Source organism: Chrysemys picta, chromosome 1, assembly GCF_011386835.1.
Source record: "Chrysemys picta bellii isolate R12L10 chromosome 1, ASM1138683v2, whole genome shotgun sequence".
Taxonomy (NCBI): domain Eukaryota; kingdom Metazoa; phylum Chordata; order Testudines; family Emydidae; genus Chrysemys; species Chrysemys picta.
The window spans coordinates 137,422,534-137,441,077 of NC_088791.1; the positions used below are offsets into that span (position 1 = coordinate 137,422,534).

At 48.5% G+C, this 18,544-nt stretch overlaps 1 protein-coding gene across 3 annotated transcripts in view; it reads left to right on the forward strand.

The window, feature by feature from the left end:
• LOC101934877 (alpha-2-macroglobulin-like) overlaps window positions 1–18,544 on the forward strand; it is a 62,860-nt gene that overhangs the window by 10,233 nt on the left and 34,083 nt on the right. For all 3 annotated transcript variants that reach the window (XR_010598651.1, XM_065584658.1, XM_065584667.1), the window contains exons 3-15: window positions 2,256–2,412; window positions 2,714–2,766; window positions 7,731–7,751; window positions 10,292–10,460; window positions 12,480–12,564; window positions 13,602–13,725; window positions 14,698–14,812; window positions 14,991–15,100; window positions 15,570–15,731; window positions 16,117–16,344; window positions 16,727–16,790; window positions 17,439–17,581; window positions 18,091–18,240. Coding sequence is in view for 2 of the 3 variants with exons in the window: in XM_065584658.1 (XP_065440730.1) it covers window positions 2,256–2,412; window positions 2,714–2,766; window positions 7,731–7,751; window positions 10,292–10,460; window positions 12,480–12,564; window positions 13,602–13,725; window positions 14,698–14,812; window positions 14,991–15,100; window positions 15,570–15,731; window positions 16,117–16,344; window positions 16,727–16,790; window positions 17,439–17,581; window positions 18,091–18,240 (1,581 nt within the window). In the remaining variant the exon portion in view is untranslated. The remainder of the gene's footprint in view (window positions 1–2,255; window positions 2,413–2,713; window positions 2,767–7,730; window positions 7,752–10,291; window positions 10,461–12,479; window positions 12,565–13,601; window positions 13,726–14,697; window positions 14,813–14,990; window positions 15,101–15,569; window positions 15,732–16,116; window positions 16,345–16,726; window positions 16,791–17,438; window positions 17,582–18,090; window positions 18,241–18,544) is intronic.

Below are 18,544 nucleotides of genomic sequence, written 5' to 3' on the forward strand. Positions count from 1 at the left end.
TCCAATCTCCCCTGCCTCGGTTACAGTTTTGGGCTTCCCATCTAGGATGTACCTTTCTATTTCCTCAGGAACACCCTCTAAAAACTGCTCCATTTGCATTAGGAAGGGCAACTCTTCTGTAGATTTAACATTTGCTCCTGATATCCAGGCATCCCAATTTTTCCCAATGTGGTAGGCATGTCGGGTAAATGACACATCGGGTTTCCACCTTAGGGCTCTGAACCGCCGACGGGCATGCTCGGGTGTTAGCCCCATTCTGATTCTAGCCTTGTTTTTAAAAAGTTCATAACTGTTCATGTGTTCCCTAGGCATTTCAGCCGCCACCTCTGCTAAGGGTCCACTGAGCTGCGGCCTCAGCTCTACCATGTACTGGTCTGTAGTGATGCTGTACCCAAGGCAGGCCCTTTCAAAATTTTCTAAGAAGGCCTCAGTATCATTGCCTGCCTTGTAGGTGGGGAATTTTCTGGGATGGGAAGTGGTACCTGGAGAGGGGTTGCTAGGATTGGCTGGTATATCCGGCCTAGCCCGTGCTAATTCCAGTTCATGCTTCATCTCTTTTTCTCTCAGCTCCATCTCTTTTTCTTTTTGCTCCATAGCTCTCTTGTGGGCCTCCTCTTTGGCTTTTTCTTCTCTTTCATGGGCCTCCTCTTTGGCTTTCTCTTCTCTTTCTCTCTGCTCCATAGCAGTTTCTTTCTCAAGTTTTTTTAATTGGAGCAGTCTCTGATGTTTCTTTTCATTTTCTTCTGCTTCTAGTCTGACCAGTTCTAGTTTGTTAACTACGTCACTGGTACTCATTTTCCTGTTTTCTTGTGCTGGGTCACACCCCCACTGCAGTTCACTGAAACTGGGATGCACTCAGCTCAGGCTGCTCAGGTAACAGAAACTTTCTAACTAGCTATCCCCGAGAGGTAGAAAGAAAAAAACAACAACAATTCAGCTTGTAAATTCCTTTTGCCAGCTGTTTGCTCACTGCTTGACTCCTTCTCTTAACAAAGATCCTTGTTAAAAAAACTTAACACCTCTGCCTTCAGGCAAGGAGAGATAAGATATGTATCTACCTTCAGCTCTGCTTTCCAAGCAGCTAGAAAGGAGAAAAAAATCTTACTGGCTTTTGGTTTAAAATGATCCCACCGCTCTGCCACCATGTCAAGGCTGCTTCCCCACTTTGAACTTTAGGGTACAAATGTGGGGGCCTGCATGAAAACTTCTAAGCTTAACTACCAGCTTAGATCTGGTCCACTGCCACCACTCCCAAAATACTAATTCCCTTCCCTGGGTAGCCTTGAGAGACTCTTCACCAATTCCCTGGTGAATACAGATCCAAACCCCTTGGATCTTAAAACAAGGAGAAATTAACCCTCCCCGTCCTTTCTCACACTAACTCCTGGTGGATCAAGATCCAACCCCCTTGGATCTAAAAACAAGGAAAAAATCAATCAGGTTCTTAAAAAGAAGGCTTTTAATTAAAGCAAAAGGTAAAAATCATCTCTGTAAAATCAGGAGGGAAAATAACTTTACAGGGTAATCAAACTTAAAGAGCCCAGAGGAATCCCCTCTAGCCTTAGGTTCAAAGTTACAGCAAACAGAGATAAACACTCTAGCAAAAGGTACATTTACATGTTGAGAAAACAAAGATAAAAACTAACATGCCTTGCCTGGCTGTTTACTTACAAGTTTGAAATATGAGAGACTTGTTCAGAAAGATTTGGAGAGCCTGGATTGATGTCTGGTCCCTCTCAGTCCCAAGAGCGAACAACCCCCAAAACAAAGAGCACAAACAAAAGCCTTCACCCCACCAAGATTTGAAAGTATCTTGTCCCCTTATTGGTCCTTTGGGTCAGGTGTCAGCCAGGTTACCTGAGCTTCTTAACCCTTTACAGGTAAAAGGATTTTGGAGTCTCTGACCAGGAGGGATTTTATAGTTCTGTACACAGGAGGGCTGTTACCCTTCCCTTTATAGTTATGACAGAGGGGATGGCCGGGGGTGGCAGGCAGAGTCTCCTTTGGAGGAGAAGGTGGAGGCCCCATCACTGCAAAGATTCTGGCAGCATAGAGGAGACATTAGTGAGGATGGAGGAGAAGAGTCCTGCAAAACCAGGGTGAGGTCAGACTGGCAGAGCCCAAGACCCCACAATCCCTGATTCCGGTAGGTCGTGGGGACCTTTTTTGCTGGGTTCCATGTACAACTCCAGCCTCCAAAGGCTCAGTGCAGAGGGGAGCGTCTCTAAGGCAGCGGCTCTTTTGCTGTTCTCCAGGTTCCAAAGTCCAGCAGCTCATCAGCAGCGTTTCTCACGGTGCTGGTGAAGGGGCCGACGCTGGAGTTCAGGAGCCGGAAATCGGTGCTGGTCAAGAACTCAGAGAGCCTGGTCTTTGTCCAGACGGACAAACCCATCTACAAACCTGGACAAACAGGTACAGGGAATCAGGTGGGGAATTAGATACAGAGCAGGAAATCCTCCCTGCCTCCCCAGAGACCCCACAACTCGTCACCAAGTTAGTTCAGCTGGCCGTAAACCTGCCTTCCCACCTCCTCCCCGCTAGTCACAAAGCTGGGGAGTGTGGTGTGTGCATCCAACCCTGCATGTGTCCATGGGTCATTGCATCTGGGCCAGGCATGCACACAGCAGCTGCCTCAATGACTGATGGTCCCTGGGTGAGCGGCTGCAGGTGTAACAGTGAAAATCTCTTCTTCTCTCTATCTTGCCCTCTGCAGTTCTGTTTCGGATCGTCTCTCTGGACGAAGACTTCCGTCCCCTGAATGAGAAGGTAGGTCTGATCGCTGGTCAGTTTCCATGGCTGACTTGGTGAGCGCTGATGATGACCCTTTAAAGTCCTTTGTGATTCCCGGGGAACTTATTTGTATTAACATCTGTCTAGAGCCGTAAAAGCGACTCTGTAAATCAAACGATCCCATCTGATTCCCCACATCTTCTACGTGGGGATCAGTTTCTGCCATGATTTACACTCCATTCTACTTCATTGACAGAGTGTCCATAGGACAGAATATGTCTCTTTATGGCACAATATGAATTATTATACTAGATTACAATATTGTAAAGCTGGCTAGTGTGGAAATGCACCACTGCCCTCTACTGGTTGGAATCTGAAATGCACAATTCTGTATCTTAAGGCTACTACTTTGTTGCAGAGGTCACAGAAATTGTGAATTTCAATAAAATCCATGAAATCTTGGACATGGCTGTAAAAACTCATTTGATTTGCCCCCAGACCAAGTGGTGTTGCGACCTGGTACATGGGAATGCAGCCCCACTTGGTTTTGGCCCGTCTGACCCTCCTCCTCCATCTGTTGCGGGGTGGACGGGCCAAACCTGAGCGGCACTGTGACCCCATGCACCAGGTCCCAATGTCCAAAATGGGGAGTCGGGCTCGGTGCTGCAGGACAGGAGCTGCCGCTGTAGGGTGAGCACAGCATGCCCCCCTCACTGCTCCGGGCCTCCCCTTTCAGCATCCTCACCATACTCTTTGCATGTTGATGTAGTGCAAACTACATTATTTGGTGACCTTGCCATAACTTACCGTTTTCCCCCGCACACCGCTGCTGTGAAATCTACTAAAAATTTCTGTGCCAAAATCGTAGCCTTAGCCATAGGCCTTATGCTGCGGACAGCTAACATAGATTCTTCTTTGGATTCCATGGCTGAGGCCTGGGCAGGTGGGTCAGAGTTCTGTGCCTTCTGCTGTTGCCATGAGTTTTGAAAGGCCATGGTGTATGGTAGAGTGACAGTCATGACATCAGAGATGGTCACACATTTGCTATAATGTGGAACCCCACAATGTTTTTCCAGAGTCACTGTTCAGAGACTAGCAACAGAGAGTCCTGTGACACCTTCAAGACTAACAGATGTATTGGAGCATAAGCTTTCGTGGGTGAATACCCACTTTGTCAGATGCATGTAATGGAAATTTCCAGAGGCAGGTATAAATATGCAGGCCAGAATCAGTCTGGAGACTAAATCCCTCTGAAGTGACTTTATGGACAGCTACTAAAATAGCCAATAATCCTGGCTTCCAAATGGGATCCTCTCCACCAGCGCCAGCTACAGAGGAGACTATGCGGTTGCTTCCTGTCTGCTTCCTGCCTCTGCCATTACATCTGATCAATAGGCTGGCATGTGAGGAAATACCCCAGAGGAAGTACTGTTAAAGAAATGTTTAGATGGGATGATCCTTGCTCTGAGATGCTGGGCCACATTCCGATCTCATTTGTACCACTCTCAATCTGGAACACTGACTTCATGGGAACTGGAGTTGATGTGAGATCCTAAATTGATGAGTGCATTAGTAATGCCTTAGACTAGCACCCGTTCCTGGGAGCAAAATTTGGCCAGTGGGGCTAAGCTGATTCTGAGATTGTCTTGGCAGAGATCCTGGGGAGGATGTTCATCTTTGCCCTGGAGCAGGGAATGGAAATTGTCCTGTTAGGATCATGTTGCCAGAAGTAAGTAAACTGGAAAAAGTCCAGAGGAGAACAAAAAATGAGAAGAGGTTTCGAAAAGCTGATCTATGAGGAAAGGTTGAAAGAATTGGACCAGTTTAGTCTAGAGAAGAGACGGCTGAGGGGGGACCTGACAATAATAATCAGATATGTAAAACATTGTTATAAAGGAGACAGTGATCGGTTGTTCTCTATGTCCAAGAAGTAATTGATTTTGTTGGCAACAAGGGAGATTTAGACTGTAAAGTAGGAAACCCTTTCTAACTCTAAGGATAGTTATGCACTGGAAGAGGTTACCAAGGGAGGTTGTGGAATCCCCATCACTGGAAGTTTGTAAGAACAGGTTGGACAAACAACTGTCAGGGATGGTCTAGGTTAACTTGGTCCTGCCTCAGCACAGGGAATGGACTAGATGATCTCTGGAGGTCCCTTCCCGCCCTACATTTCTGTGATTCTATAATTCTGTCCTACATGACAAATTGCTCACAGTTGGTGGAGCTAAGAACCTCCCTCTATCTTCTGTGTTACATATAAAAAATCATAATCCTCTGTTTGTGGCATCCTTACTGGCCTTCTGAATATAGGGAACAGGACTTTGGGGCAGAGGGAATGAGTAGCAGGGCAGATGAATCTCCAGAGGCAAAAGATGATCATTGTTCTGAAGGTAAAGGAGCAGGCTAGTGTAACAGGGAGATTCTGATCACTTCATCTGATCACAAGGAAACATAAAACACTACCGGAGAAGTTAGTGCTTTGAACAGAATTGCAAAGAATAACTATCAAAGAGGAAACCGTTGGTTTCAACATGCACAGTAAGACAGGAATAACTGGCTTCTCCAGTGCTTAGTTTGTAATGAAAGAGGTGCTGGGGGTTCAAGCAATTTTTTTTACTTTCGTAAGTGATGCAGCAAGCCCGGAGGTGCCAGGGCTATTTACTGCCAAGCCCGGAGGTGCCGGGGCTATTTACTGCCAAGCCCAGAGATGCCGGGGATCAGCCCTGGTACAAATTAAGCACTGGCCTCTCCATTTGATAAGACTGGAAATCAAAGACTTTCAGTGGTGGCTTTAGGAACATCCTAAGGGCCTGATTCCCCAGTGCCGCGCACCTTGCGGTATCATTAACACCAGGGCAAAGTGGGCATAAAATGTTGTCAAATGAGGCTGGTTCTGTGTGCCCCACTTTGCACTGGTGTGAGTGACAGCACTGGGGTGGGCCAGCAGTGAGTCAGGCCCTGAGGAGATCACTTCTGTCTTGTGGGAAGGCATGTGACTGGGCCTCAAAACCCCTATACCTGGCTCTGTCACACCTTCCTGCACATCATACACTGTGAGCTAGCTGACCCGCCTCAACCACCTCACTGCGAGTTTGCAGGAGCAGGGGTCCCTGAGGAGACATCCCAGCAACAGGCCCCGCCTGATCCTGCAGAGCAGGACACAGAGAATTCAGTTGCCACCTGAAAGCCCTGGAAACCAGCAACTTTTCAAATGGCTACACGCTCGGGGCACATTTCCAAAGTGCCTCAGTGACTTAGAAACCCAAATCTCATTTTCAGAAGTGACTTGGGCACTTTGGGCCAGATTGCCAAAGGGATTTAGGGCCTAAAGATGCAGGTAGGCACCTAGTGGATTTTCAGAAGCACCTAGGAGGGTTAGGAGCCTAACTCCCATTGGCTGTGGTGGGAACTAGGTACCTCAGCTCTTGGAAACTCCTCTAGGTACCTGTCTGCATTGTTAGGCACCTAAACATCTTTACAAATCTGCCCCCAAGTCTCACTGAAAGTCAGTGGATCTTTGGCTCCTAAGCCACAGAACTGCAAAGGTACGTAGGTGCCTGACTCTCATTGAAATCAATGGGAGTTAGATACACAAATCCCTTTGTGGATGTGGCCTAAAGTGCCTAAATCACTTTTGAAAAAAGGCTCCTGTGATAAATGAAGGGGGGGCGGGGAGCTCCCTTTTATGGACACCCAGCCAGCCAGTTAGCTACAAAATCCCTGTTAGTAGCTGTTCTCTACTTGCTTTACCTGTAAAGGGTTAAAAAAGCCCATAGGTAAAAGGAAGGGAGTGGGCACCTGATCAAAAGAGCCAATGGGAAGGCTAGAACTTTTTAAAATTGGGGGAAAAAATTCCTTTTGTCTGTCTGTTGTTGGGCTCCGGAGAGAGGAGACACAGAGCAGCAATGATGTAAGAAGCTTTAAATCATCAAACCATACCTTGAAACTACTTATCTGAAACTCCAGATGTGTAGGTAGATCAGGGAATGTCTAGGAAGATGTGATTAGGTTTATTTCTTTATGGTTTGTGGACTCCTCTGTGCTAACCCCAGGTGCTTTTGTTTTGCTTGTAACCTTTAAGCTGGACCTCAAGAAAACCATTCTTGATGCTTAATTATTATTATATTTGCTCTTTTTTAAATCTAACAATAGCCTATGTTCCAGATGTATTTTCTTTCTTTTCGTTTTCTAATAAAATTTACCTTTTTTAAGAACAGGATTGGGTTTTTGTGTCCTAAGAGGTTTGTGTATATATTAGGAGGGGGGATAGCTCAGTGGTTTAAGCATTGGCCTGTTAAACCCAGGGTTGTGAGTTCAATCCTTGAGGGGGCCATTTAGGGATCTGGGGGGAAAAATTAGTCTGGGGATTGGCCCTGTTTTGAGCAGGGGGTTAGACTAGATGACCTCCTGAGGTCTTTTCCAACTCTGGTATTCTATGATTATTTAATTAGCTGGTGGCAACAGCTTGTTTTCTTCCTGAGCTCTTCCCCAGATGGGGGCAGGGTGAAAGGGCTTGAGGGTACCCCACAGGGAGGAATTCCCAAGTGTGCCTTCCTGGGTTCAAAGGGATTTTTGGATTTGGGTGGTGGCAGCATCTACCCATCCAAGGTCACAGAGAAGTTATAACCTTGGCAGTTTACTACCAGCCTGGAGTGGCCAGTATTAATTTTTAGAATTCTTGCAGGCCCCCACCTTCTGTCAAAGTGCCAGAGTGGGGAATCAGTCCTGACAGCTCCTAAGTCATTTGGGTGGGTTTGAAATTTTTACCCTGAATACTCTAAATGCAAAACAAAGTGTTTAATTTCACAGCTGTGTTAAACTGACCAGTTCAGGCTCTAAAACATTAGAAGGCCCCGCTGGAGTTTGTCATTGAGTAACAGAGAGCAAGGGGCAGAGGGAAATGCAGAGAAGAGACGCAGAAGTCCCCTGAACAGGGTAAATGAGCTCAGTGCACGTCTGACCTGTATTTCTAACTCTGCTTCTCCCTGTTTTCCCCACAGTTTCCACTGGTCTTCATCAAGGTAAGTGGCACATTGATTTTTACTCTCAAAGCCGCTAGCTGAAAGCTGGGGCTGCTGTGGGGATGGGGAGACTCCCGTGCTCCACAGCAGAGCGGGGCTGTAGTGTGGTGTTCATTGTGAATGGGTAGTGCGGCCACTAGGGGGCTCAGAGCAAGGAAGTAAGGGTGAGTCTGTGTGAACAGGAAATGGAGTCCTGCATGCACCCGACCCACCCTGGGGGCTGGGTCTCTGGCATATCAGCATTGGATCAGCCCTCAGCTGCAGCGCAACATTGGAACATTACCTGCAAAGGGGAAAAATGAGCCCGTGACCTTTTCTGTTTCTTTAGGTTGTTTAAAGGAGCCTGGAAAGGGTCTTTTGTGAAAGTGAGCCCTGGTCTGCACACGAATTTCATTCCAGTTTAACTTTGTCAGTCAGGGGTGGGATTTTATATCAAAGTAGTTATACTAGTGCAGGCCCTAGCGTGGGCCTGGTTATACCAGCATAGAGGTGCCTTATACTGGCATAGCTCATTCCCCTTCCTGTACAGAAATAAGCTAGACTGGTCAAAGGCACCTTTATCCTGGTATAACTGTGTCCACACTAGGGGGATTGAACTGGTGTCACTACACCAGTATAGCTCAAGCAGTACAACTTTTATATGGAGACGGGCCCTATGTTTATTATTTCTACCTCTTTTTCCATTAGAAGTTCAGATCTTGTCCACCCTGGAAGTCTCTGTGGGCACAAGAGAACTAGGGAATTTATGATATGTTACGAGTCCATGGCGGGAAAACTGAACGCCTTAGATGGGAAGGGATCTTTAGAACTCTAATATTATTTAGGGTTGTTTGTTTTGGGCTCTATTCCTAACTCTCCCACCCTTCTACTGGTGACTTTAGGAAGTGAGTTCACTTCTCTCTACCTCAGTTTCCCCAGATGTGAAACAGGGATAATGATACTGACTGCCTTTGTAAAGCGGGTTGAGGTCTATGGATGCAAAGTGCTAGGTATTTTGTTTATTATTATAATTGTTTCCAACTCCAACCCCTTCAGTTAAGATGTGGCCGCTCACAATAAATACATCTGAGATCTGGTGAGAAACCAGGGGAGACCAGACGTTGCATTCCTGCTATTTCTGAGGTTAAAACAAGAAGCAAGTGTTGGTGGATAGTCGAGACTTGTGCCCCAGTGTCCCTCCAAGCACACATTTTTTTTTTTTTTGGAAAAAGCTTTCAGGCCTTCTGTCTAAATCCATCATAAAGATGGCAAAGGCAGCACAAGCCCAATAATAAACATTCTTTGCCAGCCTCCTCTGAGCCACATAGTCATGTCATCCCCTGATCCGCATCAGATTGGGCTCCCCACTTTTCACTTGACTTAAATGTGGGGCCAACTCTCAGTAACTGCGACAGCACAGTGGAACTTGTCCGCTGAAGGTCCTTTCACCCACTCTGCCTTCGGTGTCACCTAATTGGGGCTCTTGGAGACAGGGCCTGCTCTCTCCCAGTCAGCCATGAGAGGTCACTCACATCCCCTGTCACTTGGCTCAGGGATAAAGTCGGAATGAAATAAATCCTCGTCAGTCAGTCAGTTACCTGGGGCTATCTAAAGTAAATAGACTTTTGATGGTAGCCAAGATACAGGGGAGAAAACGGATAGAAAATGAAAGAGTGTGAACATTAAACATGTTCCTGAGCGGTCTGGAAAGGGCACATCAAACTATATATCGCTTTTAGTTTAATTTCTTTGATGGTTTCTACTAGAGTTGGGCCTGAGCTGCAGAATTTACAACCAGGTTAGAATCTGGTCACATCAGACCTGGTTTGGGCCATTGCTTTGACCTGTTAATAATCTATTTGTAATTAATATTACTCAGCTTTTACAGAGATGAGGTTTCAGATCCAATCTCCGGACCTGCCTTCAAATTTGCCCCAAACCATACTCAGGCCCTTGTCTAATTTATTCAGATTGGCCCCCACATTCCCCATCCCCCATACATATTGTGCATTGAGTAGCAGCCTAAAACAGCAACATATTTAAGCCCAGATGAGCATTTCCATAGCCCATTGCCTTCCACATACCTGCATGGGGAGGGTTTTCTCAGCCCCAGTGGTAAATTGAGTATTTCAATACTCAGCCAGAGCAGTTGCCAATTCTCAAACTGCAAATAGAACATTCAAGCTCCCAGGCACAGAGAAACTCACCGCATCCTGCGTCTGTGCATTGGTCTCTTAGCCTTGCTCTCTCCCATCCTCCTTCCCACTCCATGCGGCCGTGGGCATGTTGATCAGTAGGCAGACAATGGAGTAGATTCAGTGCTGGTATCTGGCTGTTTAATCACACGCTGATTGCACAGGACTTGACTGGTTAATCCTTACAGAATACTGGGAAAGTACAGAGCTGGCTGCCAGGTGCCCTAACCTCAACTATAGAAGAGGGCGATGATCGTATATATCCTGTATCTCTGCCGAACATTGGACTGCAACTGCCCTGCTCTGAAGCCTCGTGCCGTGTAGACACCCTGCCTGTAAATGACCTTGTGCTCTCCTCACCTCTAGGACCCACAGAAGAACCGCGTGTACCAGTGGCGAGAGGTGGAGCTAAATGGGGGCCTCACCCAGCTCTCCTTCCCCCTCATCTCCGAGCCCATCCAAGGCACCTACAACGTGGTGGTGCAGAAGGAGTCGGGGACCAATCTCGAACACTCCTTTACTGTGGAGGAATATGGTAAGGAAGGGTCCCACTCATGCTGGGGTGGGGGTGTTGGAAGCAGGAGCAACCGTCTGGGATTCATCCATTCCAGGCACAAAAATCCAGTTCAGGATTGTCTGGGGTGTAGATGAGTGAAGAGTGATCTGAGGAATGGGCCAGGAAAACACTGGAAGCTTTAAGGGTTCAGGATCTGAGCCCCCATCCAGTGGTGTGTAGGTTTCTCCTCAGAACTTGAACTGCCAGTGTCACTGTTCACTGTAAGCTCAGGAGTATTTGGATCTGAATACAAAGGCCTATCCCTCGGGCCTACTGGATTTGGGCTGTGATTCCAGCCTCAGTACAATGCAGCTTTATTTTTGTGTAGGGTCTTTCCTACCAGTTGTGTGCAGTATATGGTACGAATGCAGAACGAACTATGTGCATGCTGCATTACAGTGGCACAGTTTGCTCCCCCTGTGCTCTGCCAATGAAACTGGCTTAACTCACCTCTCCTGTCTACCCTTCTCCCACTCGGGTCTTCACACCTTTGTCCTTGCAGCCCCTGACACCCAGAACATCTTCAAATGTTCAAAATAAATAAATAAAGACACTTTGGCTGGAGACCAAGCCTGGAAAACATCAGCCCCAAAGGACAATCTTTCGTAAGGTTTATGTGGAAAGGAAAATGAGGCCAGCAGGAGTGGTAGATTCTCAAAGAACCCATTTTGCAACCTTAATTATAGTGGTTGCCACTAATCACCCAAGGACAGAGAAATTACAGCTCTGTCTAGTCTAGGGAAATGTACCATTACAGCCCCCACCCCGACCACTTGTGAATCGTCCCACAGAGATGCTCCAGCCACTTACAAGCATTCCAAGAGCTTCCTCTCAGCAAGCCTAAGAACCAGCTCATTCTGAACGGGTCAGTAACGGTGGCTCCATTACTCCTCTCCCGGCTGTCCGACAGGGCATTCTGAAACTTCCCAGAATCCACTGCTTCTGGGGTCTGTGCTGGGAACTGCGGGATAGGTACCACATGGTGTCGCAACTGAAGGGCTTTAAAGCAGTGCTCTTGTAGGGCAAATCCGCAGAGCTCCGAACACCAGTCAGCATGGCAGTGTGGGCACAGTGACCAGCCTGTGCTCCAACTGGGCCGATCTCACTGGTTCCAGTGCTCTAGTGTGACCTGGCTCTGGACAGACTGTCACCTCCTTGCTTGGGATGCCTCTGCATGTGCCACTCCAAGCCATGCTGGCTTTTGCCTGAGCCTTATACCTACAGCAGCTCTTATTGAGTTTGCTCTCCACTCTTCCCCCCACCCCCACCAGTGTCTCTCTCCCATTATTACCCCTCATTCAGTTAGTTCAGAACTGCTGAGAAAATTCACTTTGGGGCTGAAACTTGGCAGTCTAGTGCCCAGCCAGGAGGCGAATGCAGTCTGTGAGCTCAGCCAGCAGGAAACAATATTTGCTTTTACCGTGTTATGAAACAGCTTTTATCCGACTCTTTTCACGCAGGGATACGTTTAAAATGGCTGAACTTTCGGGCCCGGTTCCCTGGTGCAGTCGGTCTGCTTTGTACCACTCCAGGGACGCAAAGTAACCGGGCTTATGGCTGCTTTGCTTCACTGGAGCAGCACAGGAGCCAGAGCACACAGTGAATGTGGCCCTTTAAATCTGGTGAGTGACGATGGTGCACTGGGGAGTCGGGCCCTCACTAGGTATCACTTGCGTAGCATAGTTTGGAATACAGCCTCTAAAGCAACGACAGCCGGCGGTCGGGGTTGGGCAAGGGGAGCAAAGGGGAGGGGAGCAGGGTTACGGTGTCTTTCTCTTCAGTTCCACAGTCCCTGGCCAGATCCTCAGCAGGTGGAAGCTGGCACAGCTGCACTGACAGCCATGGAGCTGTGGTGATTTATAGCAGGCTGAGGATCTGGCACCATGCCTTGGGGATGGGAGGGGGAGAGGCTGTGTCTGTCACTCAGTGGGGAAATGACAGTGATGTACAAGTGTTCCCTCTGCTCTGCTCAACGTCTGGCCCTTCTCTCCCCCTCAGTGCTGCCCAAGTACGAAGTGTCGGTGAAGCTGCCCAAGAAAATCACCATCCAGAATGAGGAGCTGAAAGTGGCCGTCTGTGGTCTGTGAGTAGCGGGGTTTGAGTCTCCGTTCTTTGTGCTCGTCCACCATTGCCTTCCTGCTGCTACCCCAGAAACCAGAGCTGGAGAAGGCCTCTTGGGTCACTTTCTCTCTATCCCCAGGGGCCCTGGGCAGGATTGTTCCCTACTGTCTAATCTGCACCCAGCCCAAGCTTTAAATATCCCAAGAAATGGGGCTCCTCCCCCTGCCCCAGGAAACGATGCCTCAGCCTCATACAGCTCCCTCTCAGAAAGGTTTTCTCCGTTATTCAACCCAAATTTCCCCTTTCTTAACATCCTTCCATCCTTCCTAATCAGACCCCCAAGTGCCTCCTTAAATAACCCCGGCCCCCCATTGGTGATGCCTCCTTTAGACACTTGTAGGCAGAAATTATGTCCCTACTTAGATATCCTGTAACCAGACTCGCCAGATTTAACTCTTCCTTCCCTCCTCATAAATCCCTCCCTCCAGCTCCCTGCTCATATTTCTTGCTCTTCTCTGAACACCCTCCAATTTGTCAATGGCTTTCGGGTAAAGAGGTGCTTGGAGCTGAAAACAGTGCTCCAGAGGTGTCGTGTAACGGTGACAGGAGATGATAATCCCTCTCTATACAGCTTTAGTGTGACCCCACCTGGAAGACACTGTTCAGCTCTGGGCCCCACAGCTCTGAGGAGGCTGCACCTGGAATATTGTCTGCAGGTCTGGGATCTTCCGTACCAGAAAGGTGTGGCCAAATGGGAGGGAGCTGGGAGAAGGGAAACTCAACTGATTAAGGAGGAGAGGAGCCTGAGTATCAGGCAACATTTCCTAATGGGGCAGGCCTGCTGGGTAATGGAATAATCTCCCCCGGGAAATGGCTGGAGTCCCATCATTTGAGTCACTGAAAAACAGGACTAGACCAAGCTCCAGAGATTAGACATTAGGAAACCAGCAACAGAGTCCTCAGGGGCAATGGTATAAAGGGCCCCAAAAGGCCTCTTCTGACTGATTCTTTCTCCCTGTCTAAGCACCTTGTGTCTCTTTAACCCCTCTCTGGTTACAGATACACCTATGGGACCCCTGTCCCCGGCCTGGTGAATGTCCGTGTGTGCCGGAGATTCTCCCAGTCCAGGTCACGCTGCTATGGAAGAGAGGCCGAGGCTGTGTGTGAGGAATTCACCAGACAGGTGAGTCCAAGGCCCATCCCATAGGCAGGAGGCGATTGTCTTGAGGAGGGCGATCTGTGTCTGTCAGAGGGGATTGTTAGACCTCAGCTGGGATTCTTTGTTCTGGGTTGGGCTCTGTCTCACAGGAGGGAGGTATTGGTTAGAAGGAGGTGAGACCAGGGCTGGGGGATATAAATTATGAAGAAAAACCCCTCGGGTGAAATCCTGGCCCCATTGAAATCAATGGCAAAACTCCCATTGACATCAGTCAGATCAGGATTCACCCCAAATGAGTATTTCTTCTAGCTGGGAAAGAGAAGACCTTGAGAGGTTTTTGTATCAGTGAATGGGATTGAGATGGGGAGGGGAGCAGGAGCAGAGCAGAGGAGAAAGCAAGAGGGAACTGTAGGATCTGGAAGAGAGAGAGAATTCAAGAGGAAGAAAAAAGAGAGAGACAGGGCAAGGAGGTAGTGAGAATGGGGTAGAGCAATAAAGAGAGAGAGGGAGAATATAAAGGAGAAGAAAGTAAGACAGAAAATAGAGGTAGGTTAGACAGAGATAGTTGGAGGAAAAGAAAGAGAAAGAAAGAGAAGGAGGAAGAGAGAAAGAATGTGCATGGAGAAAGAGAGAGGATTCCAAGAGTGGATAAAAGACACAATGAGATTTATCACACTAATGGGAAGTTTCAGATCTAGGGGATCTAATCTGAACAATCAGGGAACCAGGTGTGTAACTTGGAGAATTTGGGGTGAAGTGCATCAGAGAGGGCAGCATGTTGGATACGTCACTGGGGACCAGAGATGCCTTGATTGGTTTGTTGAGGAAGAAGGGAAGAGAGGAAGTCAGGCCGGATCAAGCCAATAAGAGGATGGGATTAAGGCAAACCAAGCAGTAGGCAAATGTCTTGGGTGCTGGAGTATCTGTTCCTGTTTCACACGGACCTGAATTGTACAGGGATTTCCATGGTAATTTCCTCTTTGGTCTCTGGCTCAGGCAGACGTTCGAGGCTGTGTCTCCAATGTGGTGAAGACTAAAATATTCCAGCTCAAGCGAAAGGATTATGAGATGAAAATTGAGGTTGAAGGCAAGATCACGGAAGAGGGTACAGGTATGCATCATGCTGACCTGCTGGAGCTGTGGGGCCACACTGCAATAGCAGTGGGCGTTGCAAGCCAGCACTGAAGGGCACTGGCAGAACTGGACAACGTGGGGCAGGATTGGAGCATCTGGAGGTGCTGCAGGTCAGTGCATTAGTTCAAGCCCCTCTTTGCTGTGTTTTCTTTCAGGGGTGGAGTTAACTGGGACAGGCTCCAGTGAGATCACAGGCACCATGAGCAAAATCAGCTTTGAGCAGGTGGACTCTCATTACATACCAGGGATCCCCTTCTCCGGGCAGGTAGGGAACCTCTGAGAGCCCAGGAAATTACCTGACACAAGTGTGCTTGTCTGGGGAGAATGAGAACTTGCAAATGGAAAAGGGAAAACGTGGGAGGATCACAAACCACGGGAACAGGAGCCATCTCCCTCTGCCTCTACACATGCTGCGGTATCCTTGCCATTAGTGGGAATTGCAGCACCTTCCTCTGACCCCCTGGTGCTGTCACAGACAAGATACAGAGGAGAAGGCCCATTGGTGTGGCCAGCACAGTCCTTCCCATGTTCCCAATCACACACTCTGTGAGGACACTCCTCAGGTGGTTCAGACTCACCCAGCACATTCACACACACCTGGCCCTTGGTCGGCTCTGTAAGAAACACCCTCTGGAGTTGCCTCATGGGAATAATGTGGGCAAAGGGCCATTAGGAATGTGAGGACTGCTTTCCCTGCCTCGTATAAGCAACAGAGATTGGATTTGTTCCTTTAGGTGAAGCTGGTGAACGGGACCAATGCTCCAATCGCCAACGAAACAATCCGGATTTCCATAGGGGAAAAGAAATACAAAGCCAACTACATAACGAATGAAGAGGGCCGAGTCTGGTTTTCCATAGACACTGTCAACTTCACAGACACCTCCATTCAAATCACCGTGAGCGGCTGAATCCAGGGAGCTAGGGGATGGGAGATGTCACCAACTGAGTTTCAGGGGAGATGTCTGTGGGTTTATTGATCTCTCTGCCCATCAGGAGATAAAAGAAAGAGTTTGTTGGCTGGGAATTTCAGTCTCCTCCTCTCTGTCTTGCTCTCTTTCTGTCTGTCCCTTGCTCTTTGTGTCTTGCACACACTTTGTCGCTCTCCTTCTGGTTCTCCATCTCTCTCTCTCCATACGAGCATGGAAAATGCAGATCGATGCACTGTGCACTGAAAAATCTGCCAAGAACATGTTTTTAAAATTACCCACTTTTCCCTTCTGAAATGCTAGTAGACTTGTTACTCACTTTTTGGTCTGATGTAAAAATGTTCTTCTTTATCAGGCAAAACATAAATCTGAACTGAACTGTTATGACAGAGACTGGGTCACCCCTGTGTATGGTAAAGCCGTTCACACAGCAACACGCTTTTACTCTCCGAGTAAGAGCTTTCTCAAAATCGAGCCCCTGTCTCAGACTTTAAGCTGCGGTTCCAATGAGATGGTCCGGGTGCACTACATCCTGAAGCCAGAGGCTGTGGGGGAGCAGAAGGAAATCGTCTTTTACTATGTGGTAAGCCCGGACCGAGTGACCTCTACCTCCGTACACGTGACACAGCACTGGAGGCCAGACACCCATATATGTCCCAGGTCACCAAAGTGCCCCGAGGCCAGATTCACTTGACCTTGACATTTACATGTAAAAGCCAGTGAAGGAAATGCAGAACTGGCCAGCCAGTGGATGGTTTCTGCAGGGAGAGAGAATTTCTGACTTGGTCGAGGTTCCGGTAAACTCCAGTCTGGGTCTGGGACTCTGTATGGCTCTGCGGGATTTTCTGCTCCTTCCCCATAGGAAGGCATCGGTATAGACACCCTCCACCCCCAGCATTCCCCCGTGAGCATCTCCCACCTCCCACCAGGACCCCTGTAACAGGAGGGTTTCTTCTTCCTGGCAGGTGATGGCCAAAGGAGGCATCGTGAGGGCAGGCACCGAGGTGCATCCCGTGGGGGATGGAGAACGTGAGGAGAGCTGTGTGAATAACTGATTTTCCGGTTTGATGGCCAAACCAGAAACCTCAAAAAACAATTTTTTGGGGGCGACTGAACCATTTCACTTTTGAGCTGCTTTAATCTTTTTAAATAGAATTGAAGGGAAATGGTAAATGAGTTGTTTTGAATTGAAAAATGGAACCTTTCATTTAGGATTTCATTTCATTAATGGCAGTCTCAAGGGATTCCCAGTTTGACTGATTCAGGCTGGCTGGGCAAATTCCACCTTGAGGAGCAGGAGTGTGGAATCCCTCCCCCTCTGCAGCCCTGTGCACACAACCCTCCGCACAGAGCCCCTGTACATTCACTTCTTTCCTCGCCTTCATTATTGCATGGGCAGGGGGGTCCTGCACTGATGGAGGACAGTACTAGACTCTAGCTGATATGGATTTAGGGGACATGCTGAGATCCACCAAACCCATCTCACCTGAATATCCCACACCGGGCGTCTGCAATAAGAGTCAAAGGCCTCAAGTATGCGCCAAAACTCTTACCCTTGGATAGCGAATTTTTCAGGGTGGCTGATGTTGCAGCCATAATGAGGGAGCCTAGGGAAATGTGTGGCCCTGGAGCTGATTCTCTATAGCTTAGCCCCCGCACCCTCTCTCTGTTTGCCAGATATCCAGGTATTTGAGCTGAGGCTCCCTGTGGGGCCTGATATCGCCCCCCTGGCCCGGGTACTCGTATACACCACTTTACCCAGTGGGGACGTTATCGCCAATTCCGAAGATTTCAAGATTGAAAACTGCTTTGCCAATAAGGTGAGCATCCGGTTTCTATAACTCGCATTCATCCCATGGACAATGGCCCACCTGTGGAACCTGGAATTGCAAATTTAAAGGAAGACTCAGGAAATATTCAATGGCTCCATGAGCCCATTGGGCACTGACCATGGATCAGCAATTGAATATGAGAGATGAATGCACATCAGGACTAATTTGCATAGGCAGAATTATGGAGGGTGGAAGCAGAACTGACGTATGGGGGCACTGCTGGTCATGTTTGAATTGCATTGGTCAGGGTTGAGGGGCATTGGCAGAGCTGTGTGGGGAGCTCAGCACTGGAATAGCAGGGGGGCTGCAGGGCAGGACTGAGGGGCATTGGCAGAGCTGTGTGGGGAGCCAGGACTGGAATAGCGGGGGCTGCAGGGCAGAGTTCAGGGGCATTGACAGAGCTGTGTGTGGCGGTTCTAGGACTGAGCTGTGCTGCGAGGCAGTGTGTGAAGGTACCTGGAGAAGTAGCTCCTCTAACTCCTTTCCTGGGTTTGCAGGTCGACTTACATTTCTCACCGGCCGAGGGCCTCCCCGCCTCTAATACTCACCTCCGGATCGGAGCCTCCCCGGGCTCCCTGTGCGCCGTCCGTGCTGTGGACAAGAGCGTCCTCCTCATGAAGCCTGAAGCTGAGCTCTCACCCAACTCTGTAAGCACCAGCCTGGCCCAGTGATCAACAGGTGTAAGAGCTGGTCTTGTCTGGAAAGTGCCGAGAATCACTCATGAGAGCTAGGGCAGAGCAGTCTGTCTGTTATTGTAGGGTCCCTTGTCAGCACAGGGGCTGCGCCAACTGCTTGACTTATGTAGGGCCCTCATGAAAACTATTGCTGCACCCAGTGGTTTATAGTTCTGGGGCCACTTGTGAGGACACAACCACACATACTGATTTATTACTGGTGAGCACTGGTCAGCACTAGTCAGCACACACTGGGTTATTATGGAAAAGTCAGAGC